Genomic DNA, 24,571 nt, shown 5'->3' with positions numbered 1-24,571 from the left:
TGGTTTCCCTGCAGCCTCAAGTTTGACGACCAGTGGTTTTGGCCACTGTTATTTCTATAATCACAAATAGATTATGTTTACACAACACAAAAGTATAGACTGGTAGACGAAGTCCTCTGTGCACTTTGTATAAATTCTCACTTGATCCCCAAACCTGATGCAAGCTAGATATTCCGCCCACTTCAAGGAGGAGGACAAGGGCTCGAGGCTTAAGTGTCGCTCGAGGCCCCAAAGCAGGTGGAAGATTAAAGTTTTTGCAATTGTTTCCACTCCTGAAACGAAGGCCTGCCGCATTTCACTAACAGAGTCCACACTTTTTGCTTTTCCAGCTTTCGGCAATTCCGGGACAAAAACAGAAATGGATGGGTGCGAGCGGTGTGCCAGCGGCGCGGGTGCCACCGAATCGGGACCTAAGGGCGCGATTCTGGAAGGGAGTTCTTCCAGGACAGAACGTGTCATGCGGCCGTGTGCCCCCGGCCTTTGCCGGCGGGGCTGAGCGCGGGCGGCGGAAAAGGGGTCGTAACTTCGGGGGAGGGGGACACACCTCTCCTCGCCGCTGGCATCTCCGACGCGGCAGGCTGTCTGCGCGAAGGGAGCCCGCCGCGCGCCCTGCGTGTACGGGGAAGCTGGCACCCGCAAAGCCCGAGGGGCGCCAAGCCGACACCGCAGGTCCGGGAGGCAGCGGCGAGCGGTGAGCCCGAGACCGCCAGGGCCGCGCGCAGGAAGCCGCAGAACCACTGGGCGGGAGCGCGGAGGCTGCTCCTGGAAATCGGGGGGCCGGAGTGGAGGAGAGGGGAGCCCTGGGCAATCTGGAAGTGGGGGGCGGAGGCTGGGGCGGAGGGGGCGGGCCAGAACTCACTGTGAGGGTCGCTCTTCTCCCGGACCCCGTCCACGCGGCCGTCGGGGTGGATGCGCAGGAAGAAGCCCCCGTTCTTGCAGTACAGCCGTTTGGGGTCCTTGAAGTGGCCGGGCGGGAAGGCGCCGCTGCCGCCGTCCTCCGGCAGGGCGGGCAGCGTGGTGATGCTGCCGGCGGCCATGGCCCCGCCGGGGCCCTGCCGGGGTCCCCGCGCCCCCGGAGCCGCGCGGGGAGCCGCCGCGCCCCGGCCCCGGCCTCCGACCCGCTCCGCGGCGCGGCCCCGGCCCCGGCCCCCCAGCCTCCCGCCCCGCGGCGCCCCGCCGCGCCCGCGGGCCCCCAGCCTCGCGCCGCTCGGCCCCGGCCTCTCCGCCGGCCCCGGCGCGCGGGGAGCGGGGCGGCCCGGGAGCGGCGCCCCGGGGTCCGGCGTCTCGGCGGCCGCCACTCTGCGGAGGGCCGCCCGCCCGCGCCGCAGCGCCCCGCAGCCGAGCCGAGCTGCCGCCGAGCCGCGTCCGCGCGTCTGGCTCGGCCGGGCCGCGGCGTCACGTCGCCCGCCTCTCCGCGCCCGACCCCCGCCGCCCGGCCGCCCCGGCAGGCGCCGCCCCCCGCCCGCTCCCGCCGCAGCACGCAAGCGCGCGCCTCGCGCCCCGGGGGCCCGCGGGCCGGGGCCGGGGGCGCGGGGTGCGGCGCGGGGCGACTGCGCGGCCTCCGCGGCTCCAGGGGCTCGGCCCGGCGGGTCCCCCGAAGTCGCCGCAGCCCGGCCGCGCGCCGCCCGAACCGCGCTGAGGCGGCCTCCGCTCTGCCGAGCTCTGGCCGTGCAGCCGGCGTGACTCAACTGCAGAGGTTCACATGCAGCGCGCTCCCCGTTCCTTCTCCGGGCAGCGTTCCAAAGCCGAGGAGCTCCGTCCTCCCCGCCCCCCCCCCGCCCCCGAGAAGTAGCGGAATCGGAAGCGAGGGGGGCTCTGTGTCTGAATACGTTTTGAACATCTCTACTCGCCGAAAGAGGCTCACGCGCGGGGCACAGACTGTTAAAGTTGACAGCACAGGCTGAAGTCGTTTACCAGCGAAAGGAAAGGAGGCGGCCGGAGGAGGGGAGCGGGTTGGGCGCCTACGAGGAAAGGTCTTTTATCAACCCAGCTCAAATTAGACGACGTGGGGAGAGGATGACAGGCTCATCGTGATAGGCGCGTGTCATGTCTTCTTCCTAACCTGGCACTAGCCCTGGCTACACTGTTAGGCACTTCTTGGAGAGAGAGGGTGCTGTGAAAATCCTCAACTACAAAACCGAAGTTAATTGCACTTTGGTAGTTTTCCGTAGAAAATGATGGTCACTATAGATTAGCAAAACGTCCATCCACAAAATTTCATATCCTGAGCCCCTACTACGTGCAAAGCACTTCAGGCAGTGCTATGGGAAATGCCTAGTGAGGTGGGACCTCCTGGCACAGTGAGTGAGTCTCGATGCCAGCAGGAGCGACACAGACACCACTACCCGAGTGTCAAGGCCATCGGGGAGTTGGGTGAAGTGAGATTTCAGACAAGCGTTCAGTGGGCAGGCCGGGGAGTGGGGAGGGGAGCTTTCAGAAAGAGGAGAGAGCACAGAAGTTCCTCTGTTAGGAGCATGCTTGGTTTCCAAAGAGCATCCATGAGCATTTGTTCACAAGTCTCCAAGCTGGGTGGTTCTAGATGCGTTTCTAGGATGTGAAGTAGGAGTAAGAGGCGGTTCTTGGGAGTGTCAAACCCAGATGCACCCTTCTCTGGGCCCGAGCACCATTCTGACGTCTCTCTAAAATGGACAAGCTTTGTCCTCACTGACAATCTATTGACAGCTCCCTTCCAGGTGATCTCTGTAGGCATCCCAAGGACTGCTTACCGCTAGTGTAGCACTTGACGAACAGAGTGAAGAAATAAAATGGAGTCAGTCTGGTCAAGCTGCTAAATTACTAAAGTCAAGTAGGTTGAGGCCTGAGGAATGGATTCTATTCTGTTTTAACTAGCCTGGAAACTTAAACTTTTGAACATTCCAGTCCTGCGTCATCAAACCTCCAGATAACCCTCTGGTCACTCCCCAGAGGACTAAGGAAAGAATGTTCATGTACCCAGACCACCTGACACCCAGCGTCCAGACCACTGGTCATCTAGAGCAGGAGTCCCCAACCCCTGGGCCACAGACCAGAAGTGGTCCATGGCCTGTTAGGAACCGGGCTGCACAGCAGGAGGTGAGCGGTGGGCGAGAAAGCAAAGCTTCATCTGTATTTGCCTCCGCTCCCCAGCACTAGCAGCACCGCCTCAGCTCCGCCTCAGATCAGGCATTAGATTCTCATAGGAGCATCAGCTGGGGACTGATCTAGAGAATCACTACCTCAGACCAGTCCAGAGGCTAAGAATGCAGCGCTGAATCTGCCCCAGACTACACTTTTTACAACAAGAACGCTTAGCTTCTCTTTCTTCAGAACTCTCTGGGTATTGCCTCACTGTGTCTCCAGTTTGCAAACCCTAAGATCCTTGAATAAATCTTTATCGTTTATTTCTAGCCAAAGCCTCCAGATTATTTTTTAATTCATCCGGCACACTCATCAGGCTGCCACTTACCTTGAAATAAAGTAGTTTTGAATAAGCCTTTAACTCCATGTCACAGAAACCTGAGCATTCCAAAAGCAGAGTGATAACACCTAAGTCAAAATACTTTCTAACAGTAGTATCCAGAAATTCGGGGAACAGCTTCAAGCAGTTAAGTAACGTGTGTGCTAATGGCCCAAAGATCTTGTGGAATTACATTCCATGTACAATAACCCCTCGTTTCCTAGTTCCTTCTAAACCAGGAGAGGAGATAATACAGGAAATAGTTAATTCGGTTCTGGGAATCTAGGTCTCCGAGACAAACAGTGTTAACTAAGATGACACCATTGAGAGAGCTGTCTCGAGTTCCTACCTAGCCCCCTCCCAACACACTTACAGACACACTATTCTCAGGTGCAGTCAACATTCTCTCGGCTAACCCATGCACGCTCAAATTACTTCCACTCTTAATTTACCCAATTGTGAGGATAAATATAAAATAAAGATAATTTTGAAAAACAGAACTAATAGGAGAATTTTGAAAGATGGATACCAAACTCATTATTTTTCAAAAACCACTAGGTTCCAGTGATAACTACTTAGAAACCATAAAGGAAAAAGGAATTTTCCTCACGATATCAGATAAATTTATAAGAATTGTTCATAATATAAATTATGAAAAAGTACAATGATTTAATGAGCTTTAAAAAAATCTCAAATGTTCGTAGATGAAAACATATAGTAAAATAACATATGGAAAATTCCTCTAACCATATTTAAAAATTTTTAAACAATACTAATTTAAATTCTAGCACAATTTAAAAACTATATAACAATATTATAAAATTCATGAGAATAGCAAATTCACTTTTAAATTGTAGGGGAAAATGTAAAAAACTTTTGAATGGACAAAAAGGATTACTAAATATCTTCAATGGAAAATCGGGCACTGTCTAGCTTTTATGATTCAATGGGGTCACTGCACTTTTCATTGTTTTTGAGCAATTTTATGCCTCTTGTAAGTTGTAGATAACTGTCGGGGACTGAACTGTGTTCTCTCCCTAACTCCTGTGTTGAAGTCCTAATCTTCAATGTGACTGTATTTGGAGACAGGCCTTTTAAGGAGGTAATAAAGGTCGAATGAGGTCATAAGGTGAAGTCCTAATCCAATAGGATTGGTGTCCCTATAAAAAGAGGAAAGACTCCAGGAGAAAAGAGAAAAGACCATGTGAGCACAAAGCAAGAAGTCTGCCCTCGGCAAGTCGAAAAAAAGAGGCCTCACCAGAAACCAGCCTTGCCAACACCCAGATCTTGGACTTTCAGCCTCCAGAACTGTGAGAAAATAAATTTCCGTTGTTTAAACCACTTTGTTATGGCGACCCTAGCTGACTAACACGATAACCAATAATATGCAGACAAATTATGTCTAGTGGAAGGAGACTGGTTCCCTGTGGTGACGGTTAATTTTATGTGTCAGTTTGACGGGGCTAAGGGACATCCCCATAGCTGATAAAACAAACATTTGAATCAGTCAACAAGTGAGGAAGATTCATTCTCAGCATTACTGGTGGGTAACACCCAATCTGCCCAGGTCCCGAATGGAACAGAAAGGTGAAGAAGGAGTGAATTCCCTCTCTCTTCCTGAGCTGGGACGTCCAAAATATCAAGATCCCTGTTTCTCAGGCTTTTGGACTCCAGGATTTAAACCAGCAGCCTCTTGATTCTCGGGCCTTCAGCCTCAGGCTGGGAGTCACATCATGATTTTCCCTGGTTCTCACGCTTTCAGACTCAGAATAAGTTAAACCACCAGCTTCTCTGGTCCTCCAACTTGTACATGGCAGAACACGGAACTTCTCAGTCTCTATAACCAGGGGAGCCAATTCTGATAATAAATCTCTCTTAAATATATCTATAGCTACATATCTATATTCAGGCTAGCATTACACTGACATCAAAGCCAGACAAAGATATCACAAGAATATAAACCTATAGAAGCCTGTAGACCAGTATCCCTTATGAATATAGATGCGAAAATCCTCAACAAATTACTATCGAACAGAACCTAGCCACACATAAGAGATTATACATCATCTCCAAGTGGGATTTATTCCAGGAATGCAAGGTTGGCTAAGCACAGTCCATGTAAAATACCACATTAATTGAGTAAGAGTAAAAAGACACACGATCATCTCATTGGACATTTATAAAGTATTTGACAAATTCCAACACTCTTTAATGATTTTAAAAAAGCACTCAACAAACTAGGACTAGAAGAAAACTTCCTCAACTCGATTTACAAAAAATCCACTTAATACTTAAAATGATAAAAAATAAATAAATAAGTAATAAAATAAAAAATTAAAAAACCTGAACATTTTACTCTTACAGTCAGGAATAAGACAAGAATGTTCACTCTCACCATTTCTACCTAACATTACCCTAGAGGTTCTAGCAAGGACAGTTGGGCAAAAAATAACATAAGAGGCATCCAGATTGCAAAAGAAGAAGTAAAACTATCTCTCTTTGCTGATGATACAACCTTATATATATACATAACCTTAGAGAACACACATCCGCCCACATACACACACACACCAATCATAGCTAATAAATGGGTTTAGTAAGGTTGCAAGATACAAGATCAATACATTAAAGTCAGTTGTATTTCTTTACACTAGCAAAGAACCATTCAAAGATAAAATTAAGAAAATAGTTTACATTAGCATCAAAAAGAATAAAATATTAGGAATAAATTTAACCAAACAAGTTTAAAACTTGAATACTGAAAACTATAAAACACTGAAAGAAATTAAAGAAGATTGAAATAAATGAAATGGCATTTGTGTTTATGGATTGCAAGACTTAATATTGGTAAGATGGTAATACTCAAATTGGTCTACAAATTCAATGCATCTCTGCCAAACTCTCGACTTCCTTTTTTGAAGAAAGTGGCCAGCTGACCCTAAAATTGCTATGCACATGCGAAGGACCGAGAATCGCTAAAATAATCTTAAAGAAGAACAGACTCGATTTCCAAACTTTCTACAAAGTTACAATATACAAGATAGTGTGATATTGGAATAAGGACAGACATATAGATCAATGGAATAGAAGTGAGAGTCAAGAAATAAACACTGACCTTTATGACTAACTGATTTTCAACAAGGGTGCCAAGACCATTCAATGTGAAAAGAATAGTCCTCCCAACAACTGGGGGACAACTGGAAAAGAATAAATGAAAAATTAACTCAACCTAGGTCATGGACTTAATTTTAAGAGCAAAAACTATAAAACTCTTAGAAGAAAACATAGGTATAAGCCTTTGTGACCTTGAACTAGACAATGTTTTCTTTTTTAATATTTGACACTAAAGACACAAGCAACAAAAGAAAATAGATACATTGTACTTCATCCAAATTAAATGCTTTTGTGCATCAAATTACACTATCCACAAAAGAACCTAGAGAATGGGAGAAAATATTTGCAAATCATATATGTGATGAGTCTAGTCTCTGGAATATATAAAGAACTCTTACAACTCTAAAATGAAAAGACAAGTAACATCATTTAAAAGTGTGCAAAGTGTTCGAACAGATATTTCTCCAAAGATGCTATAAAAATAGGCAGTAAGTACATGAAAAGATGTTCAACACAATTACTGGTTACTCTTATCTTCAGGGCTTCCCTGAGTGCTGCTGGACGACCACAAAGATTTGTTCTTTTCCCTTTTAAAGAGAAGGATGCTAGAAGTGATTAGGTTGAGTCATATGTTCTATATTTTTTAATGAACTCCACACTACAGTAAGAGCTGCATGGGAAGAGCTATGGAGTCAAATAGGAGCGCAGCCTTCCTCACATCAATTTCATTCAGATAAATCGTTAGTAATAAGAAATACATTATAAAGATGGCCCCTTACAGAAGGCCCTGCTGTTCCTTACATTCTGTGTAATCTGCTCAGATTACAGAGATTCTATCTAATCTCATTGTCCAGTTGTTCTTATTTTGACATTAGTTTAAAGGTTCATCCTGACTATAATTTCAAGGCACTTTTTTTTTTTTAATGTGCAAAAACTAGGAGAGAGGAAAAAAAAACTGTCTCTTAAAGCAAACTTGCCAGAAATGGGAACCTGAATTTCCCTTTGGGACAGACTGCTCCTTGGTTTTGGGAAAGCTGTTTGAACGAACCCTTCGATTATGTAAATTTAATGCAAGTGCCCACCACCCGTGCTGCGCCTGCTCACGAGAAAGTCAAAAGATAAATGACAAACCGGGAAAATACGCAGTGTCTGTGGCATCAACATCAACCTTCTAGAATCATAAAGGGATCTCCTATATCACTGAGAAAAGTCCCAGGGTAAAGGAATAACAACAAGTAGTTCATAGAAAAAAAAGTATAAATAAAATGTATAGCTAAATACATAATATTTACATAAAGCAATCTTCCGAAATATATAAATAAAATATAAGACATGTGAGTAAAAGAAATGCGAATTAAATCTAGAATGACATATTTTTCTACTCAGATGGCAGTCAAAATGTTTAAAATACAGCATCAGAGAGTAGGAGGGAGCAGGTACACTCTTTCACTGATGGTGGGAGATCGAAGTAGCAATAGCATTTAATATTTGAAATAAGTACCTTTCAATCCAGCAACTTCTTTTCTAGGAATTTATCCCACAGATATATTCACACATTTGCACAAAAATGTATGAACATACACACTTCAGGTTTGCAAAACTCTGGAAAGAAGCGATAAAAATGGTTATCAGGAGAGGCTTATGAAGATTATAGTCCAGTTACTCATTTAATAAGTAGCTTTTGAAAGCCTATCATTATCAGATGTAATTCTATAATGAACTATTGCAGATTTCTTAAAAAATGAAGTCGATCTATATGCATGGCCATGGAATGATCTCCAAGAAATACTGAAAAGTGGAAAACACGTGAAAAATGTCAAGTGCACGGCAGTGTGCACAGTATGCTTCCATTTCCTGAAGGGAAAACGCGCGTACATCACAACACCTGCCGTGTCCAGAGAGACTATCTCAGGGATGTCTGCCTCTGGGGAGAAGAACTGGGGCCGGAATCTGCAGTCGAACGACTTCCCATTGCACTGTTTTTGCATCGTTTGATTTTTAAAAACCATATGCGTGTACTATTTTTCCTACTTAAACAATTTATTTTAAAACGTATGTAGTGAGAAAAATATAATTTGGTATGAATTTCCTCAACAAAAATAGAAAGTGAGTGTGGAGGGTCCGTGTGTCCTGTAGGTTCCGGGGACAGACGGCCTTCTGGTGGCTTCCACGCTCCCCTCTTACCTCTCCCGCTAGAAAAGCGTCCGCGGCTGTATTTGGAGAGATGTCTGTTCGGATCCCTTCGCCAGTTTCCGCCTTGCTCCTCAAAGTTGGACGCCCGGGGGAATTTTAGCTTCCAGTTCCTCTGTGTGAAACCAAAATACATACTGAGTACGAAAGGCCGAGGCCCAGACACTGGCCACCTCGTGGACGGGGAGAGCATGGACGGCCGCGGCACACGCTTCCCACATGTCCACGAGGCACGTGGAGAATCCCCCAGTGGGCAGATGTCCTTGGGCTTCCTCATCAGCTAAGTCTTGTAATTAATTGGCTTCTTATTTTCAAATGTATTCTTTAAAATGCAGAAATATTTTTTAAGATGAGCTTAAGGCTATTTTCCTTCTCAACATTTTTATTGACAAGTTGAATGGCATTTCTTTTCTTCCTTTTTTTAATTATTACTTTGTAAATGGTTAAAAAGTCCATTAATACAAAAAAAGCCCATTAATACAGTATCTTTTTTAAAAACCGAAAGCATTACAGATAGATCCTGGCAAGGATATCTTTGGACTCCGCCTCCCATCCCAGCCACTTCGCTCTTCTCCCACATGGAACCCTGTCTCTCAGCTTGGTATGCATCATTTCGAATCTTTCTGGGTGCCTTATATGTGTGTGTGTACCCACAGGAAAGATAAGTATCGCTTTGTTGTGTAGATCATGTCGTCTTTATCTTTCAGCAACTCACATTTTCACTCTGCTGTGTCTTAGAAATGTCCCCTGTTGGTTGAGGATGGGGACACTCTGCTCTCATTTTAACGGCTGCGGAGTGATGCACCCATACCGCCAGACCATCCCCAGCTGGCTGCACGTGGGCTGCTCACACGTCTTAGCTGCGCATGAATGTAAGGTTTTCTCCAAAGTCATTACCTAGTAATAGATTTGCTGGGCTCCTGCTTTTTCAGTGTTAATTGACATTGCCCAATTCACCGCCAAAGGGACTGTATTGCGTTACGCGCCCATCAATGGAGTTCACAACTTCAACGAGGTGCCATTCTTGCCAAAGTTTTAGCATCTGTAAAGCTAAGAACGCTAATTAGTTGCACAGATAACAAAATTAAAATTTAAAAGCCCTTCTACAAGTTGAAAAGGATCGACATACAATTAGTAATAATGTAGATATGAGTAAAGTCCTATATCTAAGTTTCTTAAAAAAATAAGTTGGGTGAGTACAGCCTATGGGGATCTGGCTCGGAAAAATGTCATGTAAAAAAGGTCACATGAATGTTAAGAATTCAGCGGCCTAATCCCAGGCCCAAACCCGCCCCCCCGCCCCCACCATGTAAATCTATACCTCCAATTGTCTGCGATCTGGAAATGAAGGAGACCGTTTATGTTGGCAAATTGAACACCACGGCACGCTGCATAGCAACCCATAAGGTAAATCGTTGCCAATGAAGCTAAGACAACTACAGTGCCAGGGTGGTAGAAGGTTACACTTCCTCTGAACTCTGAAGAGATCACATCTGGAACATTCATGTCATAGGGATATTTCAAGATGGGGCAACACCGATGACCATAACCGGGCATTGAATCATCACGCAAATTCCCGCATATCATCAGGTTCTCTTATTCAGAGACTGAAGTGACAGCAGGAAGTTATAGAAACCCTTTTCCGTCAGTTCTCCAAATAGAGTATCCACTTACTCTGGACTCTTCCTCTGTTAGCCTTTCTAGATACAGAAGAATGAACCCCGGAAGGGTCCTTCCATCTCTACGGCTTTAAGATTCTTCATCTTTCCTTGAAAATACTTCTATTTTCCCAGAAATGTTCCCAAACATCAGTAACTTTAACCTGACCATATATGGTCAATCAGCAGTGTGTACCAGATTTATAACTATTACAAACTCCAGCCCACCAGAATTGGCTGATTATTTGTGCTCAGAGGGGAGGATTGAATGTTTTTTCTTTCATCACTGAGAGAGCATCAGCTTCGTCTGTAGCCCAAGTTTACTCTGACCTCGGCCAAAACTATGACTGTAACTCTGCAGCCAATGACCTCAAGCCTGACCTACAGCAGTCATCCCCAGGGATGAAAAAGGTCATTTAAACACCTCAGCCCCCAGTCACAAGGAGAGTACAAAATTTCATCTCAAGTTAGTATTCTTTAAGGTCATCTCACAAAAGTAATACAGAAAGAATGAGTAATATTTTTTTTTAAAAAACTGGAACAGCAGTTGACTGGATTTGAAAATTTCAAATGTTTTCTCAATATTCTTTCTATCATAGGAAAATGCGTTTCATTAATTCAAACTCTCCAAAACACTATGCTGTCTGAAAAGCTAATGTTATTACTTTTTGCAACTATATGAATGTTCATGAAGATAAGTGCAAAGAGAAAAATATCACTGTAACCTCCCCAGCTAGCTAGATTACCATTGATAACATTTGCTAGCACATTAGCCCCGCTTATCCGCAAGGGCGGTATCTTCCGAGACCCCCAGTGGGTGCCTGACACCGTGGACAGTACCAACCCCCTCACATACTATGTTTTCTTCCTGTACACACACATCTATCATAACATTGAATTTATAAAGTAGGAACAGTAAGAGATCAACAACAACGATAATAAAAAAAGAACAATTATACTGCAATACAAGTTCTGTGGACGTGGTCTCTCTCTGTGATAACCTGTCTGGCTACCAAGTGACTAGCGGGAGGGTGGCTTACCCAGGGTGGATAACGCTGGACGAAGAGGTGATTCTTGCTCGTCCTGGGTGGGATGGCACAAGATTTCATCATGCTATTCAGCATGATGCGCAATTTTAAACTTATAAATTGTTTTTTTCTGGAATTTTCCATTTAATATTTTCAGACCGCGGTTGATGGAGGGTAACTAAAACTGCAGAGAGTAAAACTGTGGATAATGAGGGACCGCCATGTACACTTATAGATAGTTTTGTTTTTACAAAACTGGGTCCTGCGATACAGATAGTATTGGGTCCATGTACAGATAGTTTGGATTTTACAAAATTGGGTCCTGTGAACACTTTCATAACGTCATTTTCCATTGACCAGTGCATTACAAACATTTCTATATGCTACTAAGTGTTTTCTATGTTCATTCTTAACGCCATCATATTGTTCCATTGCATGAATATGCTGTAATTTATTTAATCCACCGTCTGTAGACATTTAGGTAGCTCCTGCTGTTTAAATTATCTTACTGCATAATTCTGATTACTTCCTTAGGATTAATTCCTTGCTTTTATTTCCTTTTATTTCCTTTTCACAGGACTCACTGCACTTGTAATCATTTATGTAATGTCTATAAAGTGATGGAATGTAATTTCCAGCCCTTGATATAGAATACATTCAACAAAATACTTTTGATTAAATAAATGAATGTTTTAAGGCTCTGAGATACATTTTATCAAGTTGGTTTGAAAAAGCTGTGTCAATTTATACTTTTCCCAAAAGCAGGATAAGAGCCCCTCTTTCCCACATTCCCTTTACCTTCAGGTATTGTCTTAAATATAATCTTTGGGGTGCTTGACATGTAAAAAATGGTAGTTTATTACTGGTTTAATTTGAATTTTTAAAATTATTATAGAAATTAAACACTTTTTCATAAGTTTATTGAGCATTTATATTTATTGTTTTGTGATCTGTTTGGCTTCAGTGTGAAAGGTGCGAAGGAACAGTACTTTCAATGCCACCTGGAAAGTCCCTAGAACACCAGCATTCAAAGTGACACTCTCTGGCGTAAGTTGCCAGATTCACAATTCTAGGCTGTAAACATCCAGAATTTTGACTTTTAGTCTGGAAGGGAAGGTTCTCGTTTTTGCACAGGGAAAAGCATAGAGGTCCCTCTGAGCTGAATATTCTGGGGAATAGAAAGGAAATTCCGCTCATCTTTTCATTGTTCTCTTCTGTTCCTCATGCTCCCCAGGGAATATGCACTTTTAAAGGAACCAAAGACAGAATACACATTGCGCATGACCATTTTTCTTGGTTAATTACTTTCGATGCTTCATTTTAATTTATCTTTCTTCCTAACGTGTTTGTTTTTCTTCAGGGCTTCCTATTCCCTTTGCTCCCCCATTTCCTGATCCACTTAGAATAAACCCCAATGTGCAATCGCCTCCACCTCACTGGTATTAGGTACTTTTAATGACATCAGTGTGTAGGCTGCAAAAGTATCTCTCCTTGGAGAGGAGTTAGTCATGCAATTTGTGTGGCCCTGTCTTCACTTAAAGCCAACAATAAAAAAAGAAAGAAAGAAAGAAATCCAAGCTATATCACTCACATAAAGCAAAATGACACGTATTTCTCTACCTTTTGCTGAGGGGTCTCGTGTCTCTTAAGAATCTACACTCTACTTCAAACCCATAAGTCACAGGTCGTGGCTTCTGGTGTGTGGTGGCATCAGTGCCCAGGGCAGCTCGTTCTGATGTCTCCAGAAGATGTTCTTGTGTGATGATGAAACGTTCAACGAGTAAGTGTAAGCTTACACTCCACGCACAAGTGCACCTTCAACATCTCCGTTCACATATAAAATGAAGAGGTAGGGCAATAGCAATTTGTGATACTGAAACCAAACTCGTTTAAGAGTCACAGAAAAAAGGAAGACTATGTGTTCAAGGCACCGACATTATAGAGCTGAGTCAGGCCGTGTTGCACAGGATACGTCAGTAAGGCCTGTGACTGCCCGACCCTCGAGCAGACGCTCGGTTGTCTCAGGAAGTTCTACCATATTGCTTTGATCCATTAATTCTTTCAGCCTCTAAGACCACTTCGCCCATCGCCTCTTAGTTCACTGACTGTAATGGAATCAATCAGAATAGAATCTCCAGTCTACAGCCATGACGACCTGAACAAGCCCGATCCTGTCTGATCTGAGAAGCTAAGCAGGGTTGGGCCTGGTTAGCACTTGGATGGGAGACCACCTAGGAAGACCAGGTGCTATAGGCGTAAAAAATAAGGGACTATAAGCTGACAAGGTCCTTGCAATCTGTGAGGTCAACCAAGGGTTGCCTCGCCTAAAAAAAAAAAAAAGATAGAATCCCCTCAACTTCCACCACCAAATAGCCAATGTACCTGCACCTGCTGCCACACACTCTACCTGGCCCCTGCCCAGCTGCCCCTCAGCGTCCGGTCACAGTTCCTCTCCTTTGTTGAAGGACTTCTCCAGCATCGGTTTTCCTCCCTGCCAATAAATCATTCCCATCAGCATAAAAATATGTAGCTCCTTCCTATCTTCAAAAGAGCCTCTCCCTTCCCCTGACTCCACACCCTTCTGCAGACACTGGCCGTTTCCTGCGTCCCTCCGCTGCAAAGCTCCTCCAGCACTGTCCACTTCCACCCATCTGTTCCTCTGTTTTGAGACTCTGATTTCATCTAGTGCTTGAGTAACTGGATGACAATAAAAGCCATGAATACAAAAAAGACTTCACCCACATTCCACTAGCCTAAGACATCAATGATTCTCCTTTTATTTGTGCTCCCTTCTGGCATTTGCTCATTGGCTAATGTCCTTTTCTGCACTGTTGCAATCGTAGTCTGGGAATATTTTTATCTTCTACTCTCCTTAGTAAAAACATCATTTCCTCTTTCTCTATATTATTTACAGAACTCATACTTTAAGAATTATATCAAGTAGGTATATCTGTAATTCATTTCACTACCCACTATTTGGGGCCATTTAGACGGTTTTTTACCACTGTTACAAATAGAGCTGTGGTTAATCATCTCGTGTCCATAATTTACCAACAGCCTTTGTGCGAAGTGTTTGTTCACATACATTGCAGAGGAGTCACTTACTGTGTGGTACGACTGTCCCGTGAAATCGTGCTGGAACTCTCTGCAGTGGCCCCCCTAGTCCATGGCTTCACTTTCGGTGGTTTCAGTTACCACTGTCAACCTCAGTCCGAAATACTAAGTGGAAAATTCTGGAAATAATTTTTAAGTTTTAAATTGTATGCCACTCTGAGTAGCATTTTGGAGTCTTGCGTCATCCAGACAGCTAATTCGACGCTTCTCCCCTTTTTCTACTGAAATGAAGTTTTTAGAACAATTAAATACCCACATCCCCCCTATTGCCCAAATCTTTAGTTTGGATGCGATGATCATAGGGTTTCAGTCTCAGACTATTACCGTGTTTTACCTCCTAGAATCTCGTTCCTGTTTCAAAAGTCTTAACAGAGTATAATCCCAACTTCACCATCATCAACCATTTAGATTTAATTGTAAATATCATAAGATCTATCGCTCATCGATGTTTCTTGAACTTTTCATCTTCTCTATCATGAGACTTGATTTTCATTCGGTTAGAGAATTTTGTCAGAAAGGTAGATGGGTGGGATATTTTCAGAGCCCTTGCAATGTGTAAAATGTCTTTCCTTTGCTCTCACGTGTGAATAATAACTTTCTTCTACGTAGGGATATTGCCAAGGGTCTGGAAATGGAAATGCGAATTGTCTGCTTCAACTGAAAGTGCAGATGAGAAGTCCGTCCGGTTATCTTTCCTTTGTAAGTTACCTTTGCAAGTTCTATTCTTTGTCTGGAAGCATCGCAAGATTTTCTGCTATGATGCCAAATGATTTCCTAATTCCGTCATTCCTTCCACAGTTGTCGGTTAGCGTGACACTGTAGAGAAAAGCTTTCTCTGCTCCGCATTCATTTACTCACTTATTTATGCACATTAGCAATGGACTTACGAATGCTTATCATATTCAGTAGGCAATATCTGTTCCTTCCATTGTTCGCTGATGCTCAAATTATCCCAGATTTGGTCAGCGAGTGCCCCTTCAGGCTGGCTTTCATGTTCTTTGACATATTCCTATCAATCTTTTTTTACTTCCTGGCACAAACACGAAAATGTTCCAAGCTTTTTTTACTTCCTGGCACAAACACGAAAATGTTCCAAGCTTATCTTGTACTTCTCCTCCCCGAGCCCCGGAATCAAGTATTTCTTCAAAGAGCTGTGCTTTTTTGTTTTTTGTTTTTTGTTATTGTTATGATTATTATTACTATATTATTTTGTAGAGAACGGTATTTCGAAAAATGAACATCAGGTATGCTCGATGTTATTGCAAGGACATTGTTCTCAAGCCTTTTCAATCAAAAGAGCTAGGCAACATATATCTACATCCATGTACGTGTATACACACGTATACGCACAAAAACATTATGGAAGACGCGAAATCACTGACATGTCCAATCCAGCCTTACGCACCACGGGGTCACTCCCAGCTTCCCCTCTTTCCACACTCGAACTCCTCTTTCTCGGGGAGAAACCTGGCCCAAGACCTCCATAGATTGGGTTTGTTGATCGACAAGCAACGTAACTCATCTCTCCTCACCGCTACCACTCCTCGCCTCGTCCTGCCTCCGACACCCACGCCGGGTGGCTGCCCCTTGTATGGGTGCTGCCCTTGGCCCGCTCGGGCCCCACGTGCCAGACCGCCGCCACCAGCCCACTCCGTGCTGATGCGTTTCTCATCCCCCTCGGGCTCCACCTCCTTGTGCTGGACACTACCACTCTCCAGTGCGAATGCTCACGTTGGCTCAACTCTGTCCCCTGGCTTTAAGGCCAATTATTTAGGCAAGAAAGAAAGAAGGAAGAAGGAAGGAAGGAAGGCAGGAAGGCAGGCAATCAGAAAAACATTGTGTGTGTGTGTGCGCGCGCAAATACATATATACATATATGTGTGTGTGTGTGTGTGTGTGTGTGTGTATATATACACACACACTCCAATACACCCACCACACTTGATGCCCTTTCATTACTTATTTTTTTTTCTTATTACAAGCAATGAAAGACATCCAAGACATACAAGCAATGAAATACTGACAAATGGAGGGGAGAAAAAAATTTTCCACTACCCTCTCAGGTTCTGCATGGGGCCTGCAAATTTAACTGACAAAAGATTGACAGGAGAAAAACTTATGCTTCTTTACTGATGTTAACATTTTTATGTGCAAAGGGGCTTCACAGAAAGGAGGTGAAAACCCAAAGAGGCAGTTAGAGCTGGGGGATTATGTACCATTTTAACAGAGAGCAATAAACTGTGGAGAAGAGACTAGGAAACGTATGGGCAATAAGACTTGTGTAGTGAGGGTCGTTATGCAGATAAGAGTCATACTTCTCCTCTTTGTCCAGAGGGGAACACCTTACAAAAGGAAAACGACATCACCGTTACGTAAGGGAAATTTCCGCCCCGCTGTCAGACAGAGAGAAGGCGGGCAGAAAGTCCTTCTGTCAGCTGCATGTCAATTGCCTTCAGCTTGAAATACTTGTATGTCACAGGGGTATATTTTGGGGTGGTATATTCTGATCCCCGTCAAAAACAAAAAGCAGAGCATAAAGAGTATTCACAGCGGGGGCCAGCCGTGTGGGCATGTGACCTGCGCAGTCCCACAGAGCCTTACACTCAGGAGGATCCTGTACTGGGTTCAATGCTCTGCCGTCACCAGCTTAAAATTCCTAATAATTTTTGAACCAGTGTAGGGGAGGGAAAAATCTTTCCTTCTACCATTCTGAGCTGTTGGCTGAGGTCCCTATAATAAAAGACAGATTTTAAAAAAAAGAAAACAGAAGTTTATTAACATGTATACATCATGTATACATGGAAGGTACCCAGGTAAAATGACTAACTCTCCAGATGGCCCAAGCCACTACCGTAAACACCATTTCCAGCGAAAAATAAAAGAAAGATGTTAGGGGTGAGGCCAGTGATGCGAGGCGACCAGGAAGGGCGAGGTAAGGAGGGTAAGGTTTGCCGTGCAGTCTGAGCCTCCTCTCACGGCAGGCTTCTCGTGATTTAGTCGTCTATCCCATCCTGGTACTGAGAGGCCGACACTTAAAAATGGAGACTTCCTTTGTAAGTGTCTGTCCCTTACGAAAGGCTGACCCACTCTGTCTCAGAGCCTCTGCTGTGTCTGCAGTTTCTCAGAATAATCAGCTCAAAATAATCCTATGCCAAAAAGGCATGTTTTGGGGAGGCAGAGTCTGAATTTTCATTGTACTTCTATATTCCTCTCTAGGAAAGTATATATATATGTCTATATTTTTATATATTTAAAAATGAAATCATATTGTACCTATGTTACCTGCCTTTTTGCATCTGGAAAGTTTGTTTTGTATTTCAATATAGTATGTTTTCAGCATCATTTTAACAGCTGCATAATATTCCATTACACAGATGTACTATTAATTTAACTACTCATTATTGGATATATAGATTATTTCTAGCTTTTCAACATTATATAAGCTAGGAATTTGGATTAATAGGCAGACTTGGGTTAAAATTCTTCTTCCATCACTTGCTAGCTGTATCACCTTAAAACAAATTCACCTAAGTTTCAATTTGCTCATCTACAAAATGGGAAAGTAACAAAATCTCAGAGGTATTTTTTAAGCATTAAATGAAATACCACATCAAAGCACTTAGTATCTGGTACATAGTATTTGCTTAGTTAACTTTTCTCCAATTTCTTTAGCTGTAAAATACTACAGCATCTATCTCACAGGGTTCTTGTGAGAATTAAATGAGTTATTATATGTAAAGTGCATATAATCAGCACTCAGTAAATGTGAACACTACGACTATCAACTGTAAACCAATTCGGAGCTAACTGACTGATAATAAATTGTCAATTAAAAGAGCAAAAGAATTGAAAGACAAACTCTGAATATTCATTTATAAACAGACAGAAGTGCCTATTTTTTTTTTTTTTTTTTTTGGTAACTGTTTCTTTGACCCAAATGTCTGAAGCCAAGGGGGATTACGTGGCCGAGCCTCAGTTTACTTGGGTGAGCTTCTGGAACACATGGATAGTTATACTTTTCACTTAAATTACTAAGCTCCTTTTCAACCATGGTATTTTTTCTGATTTTTAAACTAGAATAATATTCCCTTTTCAACTGTGTTTCCTAGAATGAAGAAAAATAATATTTTCCATTTATAAGTTCCATACTACTTGTTTTATTTAGCTGCCAGACATATTTTGTACTAAGTTCTTATGTCTTAAATTCTTCTCTAATAGAGAAGAATTTGGGATCTAGGGCAAATTTTCATTAGTATCTATTTAAAATATCTTGAACAAACTTAAAATGATTTCTCTTCCTATTCTTTTCCCTCCCATTCTCTTCTCCAGGATCCAGATCCTACAAGTCCAGACAAGTCCTCCCAAGGGCCACCCGGGCGAGGTGAAGTGAACTAGGGAATCCCCTACTGAGCCCGAAAGTGAAACCTCGGAAAGCTCTCATCCTGATTTCTTTCCACATCCATTTTCCATTTGCCTTTTTGGCACGCTTCCTCCTCTCTAGCAAACTTCCCATCCTTCAAGTGTCTCCAAGATGGGCCTGCACTTTTCGGAGCCCCTGGTCCTGCTGTTGCCTCAGAGTCGTGGCAGGGCTGTGCCTTCTCTTCTGAAAAACCTCTGTGTTTCAGAGGCTCTGTTTCAGTCGGAGGCATCCATAGCCTCAGGGAGGATTCAAATTATTAAAGCAGAAATGCAAAAACAAAGAAAGAATTATCGTTCAGGTTTTGTGTTTCAAGAATAGATTTTTGAAATCCATAGCTGAGACAATACTTACGAAAGAAAAAAAAAATCATGGCTTTTTTTTTTAGAGAAAAAAGATTTTTGTTTTCATCCTAAAAAATTAAAGTATCAATAGAAAATTCCCCTGAATAAAGTTGTTTAACAGAAACAATAACTTGTAAAGAAAGTGGACGAGGAATGGATACAGGAAAGAGGCATAAGAACTACACGGGTCGACTAAATATTAGACCAAATGGAATTCAGAGCCCGCTACGGGCTCCTAGACGCAGAACCTGGGTGATTGGCCCCATGGCCAGAGCACAGGAACCTGCAGAACAGAGACGGCTCCTGCAGGGAGCACCCACAACTGTTCACCCGCACCAGGAAGGGAACCAGGAAAACGACGACCTCGAGCTGGACCCCGCACGTTAAAGACAAACGCAACCATTCGTCCCATTCTTTACTGTAATTTTTCATAGAAGTTAAGAAACAGATATAAACCCGGCTCCTCGAACGCTCAGGGTCCCACTCTCTGACTGAGAGGAAACCGCGCTCTGTCTGTGGAGCGTTGTTCCCCCTCTGATAGACTTTCCTTTGTCTCTAGCTCTGGCCTGCTCTTGAATGCTTTCCTGCGCGGAGCCAGGGACCCCCTGTCAGGGGCAGAGGACTTGAGTCCCCACTTGGGGGGATTCATGCTGCCCTGCGTCAGAACCACTAAGTTTAGTTATAGAAAAGTTTGAAATGTTTCATTTCTTCACACCAAAGGTCGCGGTCTAGGACGCACTGGAACTGCTGTGCCTTGAAGGCCCCTACTTGCCACCTTCCTGTCTCAGGTCTCGCCCTTCGCAGTCCAGACTGGCTGCCGCTTCACGGCACCCACTTTACTGGCGTCGTTTCTAGTGCCTCATCGAAAGACCAGGAGAGCTGGCCACAAAACCCTGCAAAACAAAGCCGAGCGTGTTCCCTGCCGTGTCACTCAAGAAATGACATCAGCAGGGATTCAGGAAGAGCTAGACGAGGTCACGAGTGGGAAATCCACCACGTGGAGCCAGATTTGGAGTTCACGTCTCTGGGTGGCTCACAGGCAGGCTGCGAACGCTTCTCTGCAGCTGGTTGTCACACTGGCCCTGTCACAGCCCTCTCAGCTCCCACGGCTCTCAGAGCGGGCCTGTGGGGGGGGCGGGGAGGCCCAACTACTCACAACGTTTCACACCCACCGCAGAGCTTGACACAGTGGTCTGCTGGGCCAGCTGCACAGCAGCCATTTAGCTGTTCCTCGTGTGATGCACACTCAGCCCCGGCTGCTCTCTCGGATCGGAGAAAGGCTCCTTGGGCTTTTCCCGCGGGCTGTCTAACCCCGAAGAAACTGGCAGCGTTACGCTGCCTAAAACACTGAGTCTGGCCTCAGGAGTAAGTTTTAATGGGGCAAAAACGGGGATGGAAGCAACAAGGTCTGGGAGACGAGGCCCCAAGAGCTGAAGGGAGGACGGAGGACACTCGCGGCCGCCCCTGAGATGATGCTGACCGCTAAAGCCCAGAGCGAGGGCTGCGCACGCCTGGCAGGAGAGCCACCCTTCCGCGTCCGGCCGCTCAGCCACCACCCGTCCACCACGCACAGCCCAGACCTGGCACGGGCGCTGACACCTGTCTGCCAAAGGATGGTGGTGGCGGGCAGGTCCTGCAAAAAATAAGTGGCATCTCAAAGTGGGTGACTGCAACAGACTTCGATACTCCACTCACGGAAACCAAGTGGGGCTGAAGGAAGCCGGCGCACCCTGCCACCCTGAAGGCGGTCACCGTGGGGGTCATCACCCTCCGGGTGTCCAGGAGCAAGGAGAGTGAGCAGGTCCTGGAACCTGGGTCTGCCAGCTGCCAGGAGCTGGGGTCCGGTGGTGGCCACGGCTAACTTCCCAGACCCTGCAGAGAGGCAGGCCCGAGAATGACCCCTGACCGCGCCCCTCCCACTGCCTCCTGCGAATCCCATACAGGTCGCCTGCCAGGCCACAAAGCAGGACGGAGACGGTGGCGAAGGGCACAGGACGCCCCAGAGAACCTCGGCCCAGAGGGGAGACCGACTTCCTGGGGAACTGGCGAACTGGAGGCAGAGCTTTGCTGAAAAGTTTCCGCCTCTCCTCCTCTGCCGTGAGGAAGACGCCGTCACTTCATCTCGCAGTGCTCTTGTCCGCGGATCCTTTTCCTCTTTTCCTGGTGGCTTCCTCTCTGCTCCCGTCATGGCTGCCTTTCCCGTTTTCTGCCCTCCATACGCAGAGGCCTTTCGCGAGCTCCCGTCCGCGGCCCTCCGCCGAGCACTGCCCCTCTGCTCCGTCTGCGGTGCCCCCGCCATGCTCGAGGGACATCCACCCATTCGCTCCGACTGCCCCCGCCTCGAGTGTGACTCCTGGGTAAACTCGGCCTCCATGTTCCCACGCACCTGGCGGCCAGGTGCGCCCCCGCGAGGCGTCAGCACAAACTGCACCAGTCCAAGTCAGACTCGCCCCAGCCCTCGAACATGGTTACTGCCCGATGACTCACCTGTGGCTTGATACACTGGGTTTTTCTTTGTTCAGCAGCTTTCGAGAGGCTTCTCTGTCTGCCAGCTCTGCTTCTTTGAGACCTGTCCCCGCCGAGGCACACGGCCACAGCGTCACAGGACTCCGCCCTCTCCCCTGCCTCGGTGGTCAGGTCAAGGGCGGACCGGGTGTGCCTGTGAGCAGCCACTTTTGGGGGCCGGTGGCTTGAGCCTGGAGCCAAGCACCAGGGTTTCCATTGCTGGGCTACCGTCCTCTAGCTAGACATAAGCCTCAGGAGACGTGAGTGGCCACGTCTGCCATGTGGAAAACGTCCTTCTGTAGGAGGAAAGGTTGGCCTCAGCCTGCAGGGGGGATGAAGGTGACCGACCTGCTGGCATTTGGGTCCCTGACTCCAGTTGGGCTGGGTTTCAGCCCCACCTAGGATTCTGTGAACTTTCTGTCTAAGCTAGCTCAATGTCGCCTTCTGTCTGTCACCTGGCTGTACCCAGGGGTAACTGACACCTTTAGCTCCTAAGTTCTTCTGATTACCAAGTGCTAAAGACTCTGCTGCTGAAATGCCTCTGGCTTTGTGTCCTCTCGTCCATATCCACTGCCCTCTTTGCTAACCTGGGGAACGCAAAGGCCCTCTGCCCGGCTCCGTGGCTGCAGTCGAACCTGGCCTCCTCTGAAAGCCATTTTCCTGCACTGCTTCTTGGGGCGCCACGCTCTTCCTGCAGAACCTCCGAGGGGGCTGCATGTCCCCTGTATAAAGCACGGGTTTCCACTGGCTTCTCCTGCCCTCCTGCCCCGCCAGCTCCTCGCCACTGTGTTCACCGCAGCTGGACAGGACAACGTGCTCATAACTCCTCTGCCCGTGGCTGTGTCTGTGCCACCGCTCACGCTGCTGGTTTCACATCCGTCCTCCCAGCCTTTCTGCCATCACTTCTAGAAAAATCTCACCACCCTGCAAAGCCCACACTAAATGACACTTTTCCCATAAGACTTCTCTGGTTTCCCCAAGCAAAATGACGTCTCTCAAACACTCTACCATCGGATGCCTCAATTATGGTATTTATTCGACTCCACATTGTATTATAATTGTTTGTGTGTATAATTTATTCCTTCCACTATCCTGTAAGTTCCTGGAGGACCAATCTTTACCCTTGATAACAAAAGTGACCAGTTACTACAGAGAGAGCATTCAAAACACATTTTGTTGAAAATAAATCGAGCAAGAAATAATGTTCCCTTGTAGATTGGGCACAAAGAAGTTGAGTGTGTGTGTGGAAAGAGAGAGAGAGAGGAGAGAGAAGGAGGCCTGAAGAACTGAATTAACTTCCACACTACAAATGAATTCAAGATGCATACAATTTGGCTAGTGATGCCAATTTTGCCTTGTCAATTGATAGTTTTGTCACTATGACAAAACTGATTTAATATTTTTTTACTTTAGTTCATATTCTACTTAATTTTCTTCCAAGTTTCTGTTTTATTTTTATTAAGTGTTACAATTTTATAATTAATTTCCAGCTTTAAAAATAATCTAAAACATATTTTTTTGGTTTATTACATATGGTTCATACCAATGTAAATATATTAAGGGAAAATGGTACTAGTTGGTCAAAGTCAATAAAAAGTTTCAAAGCAAATGTTTCCTATTAGCTTCACTGCATGCTCAGTTTAATACAGCAAGTGATGACTAGAAATGCAGGGGTTTCGTATAACATATGTAATACTTACTTTTTCATGAAATTTTTCCATTTCTTTTCTGTAACATAGTTCAGGATAAGCCGACCCTTTAAATGAGAATTATAATGAGTAAGAAAGCACTCATAGTCTGAAAAAATTTAATATCATTAAAAATAATTGCCTACAAAAATAAAATCTTTTGCTTAAAACATAGATAGTATGTCTCTTTCCTTATTTAAAAAAAAAATTTAATAGTGATTTTTCTAGAGAAAACACTTTTGCATAATAAAAACGTTAAGCAGGCCATCACGGGTTACTAACGGGAATGTTGACTGTTGACATATACAACATCCATGTGGGAAACTGTATGCATGTTTCATTTTATTGCACTGTGCTATTTGAAAGCCTTTATCGCACTTCCTGCTTGAGTGCCTCCTGCTTTCATGCCCACCCAAGACAGGAAGTCAACTAAAAGCAAGAAACAGAAAGTAAGTAGGCTCGTTTCGAAGATGAGCTCTGTGATTGCCACAATCCTAACCTTAGGAATACTCATTCCAGATGGAGCAGATGATCAGCCAGCTAAAAAGAAAAATTAGTTTAAAAGAATGAGCCATGACGTCACATCTACACTGGCCTTGGAGGGCAACAAAATTTCTCCCCCACTCTCTTAGGGTCTCCAGCTGGGCCTGAGAATTAAGTAGACATAAAACAGATTAGCAGGAGGAAAGCATACAGGTTTTATTTTTACACGTACATGGAGCCTTCACAGGAGAATGAAGTGCCAGAGACGCGGCTGGGTCTGAGTTTATGGACTAGGTCGGACAGAGAGAGGTGACTGCGGAAAAGGAGCTGAGATGCACGTGGAGACTAACGGAAGTTGGGAGTTATTTAACGAGGTCTGTTGTACAGATTTCTCTTGGGCTCTGGTGACGAGAACGTCCCTTTCCTCCCGGAGTAAGGGGCGCATCTTTCACGTGGGAGCTTTATCTCCTGCTTTCAGGGAGAAGAGGGGAGATCTGAGCAGCCTTCTTGCATCTACTGCTTTTTAGTGCTTTTAGCTCAAAATAACCAAATGGCATATCTTGGGGTGGCATATTCTGCAACTCTTCAGGCTCT

At 45.0% G+C, this 24,571-nt stretch overlaps 1 protein-coding gene across 1 annotated transcript in view; it reads right to left on the bottom strand.

Moving 5' to 3' along the window:
• The window catches only part of FGF2 (fibroblast growth factor 2), a 61,928-nt gene extending 53,390 nt beyond the window's left edge, over nt 1-8,538 (bottom strand). Inside the window, 3 exon segments of the mRNA XM_039879665.1 lie at nt 860-1,222; nt 1,225-1,662; nt 8,436-8,538. Of these exon segments, the coding sequence (XP_039735599.1) occupies nt 860-1,222; nt 1,225-1,662; nt 8,436-8,538 (904 nt within the window).
• Nucleotides 8,539-24,571: the final 16,033 nt, after the last annotated feature.

Source organism: Pteropus medius, unplaced genomic scaffold (assembly GCF_902729225.1).
Source record: "Pteropus medius unplaced genomic scaffold, Ma_sr-lr_union100, whole genome shotgun sequence".
NCBI classification, from domain to species: domain Eukaryota; kingdom Metazoa; phylum Chordata; class Mammalia; order Chiroptera; family Pteropodidae; genus Pteropus; species Pteropus medius.
The sequence above is the reverse complement of the archived record's forward strand: the minus strand, read 5'-3'. Positions and strand labels throughout refer to the sequence as shown.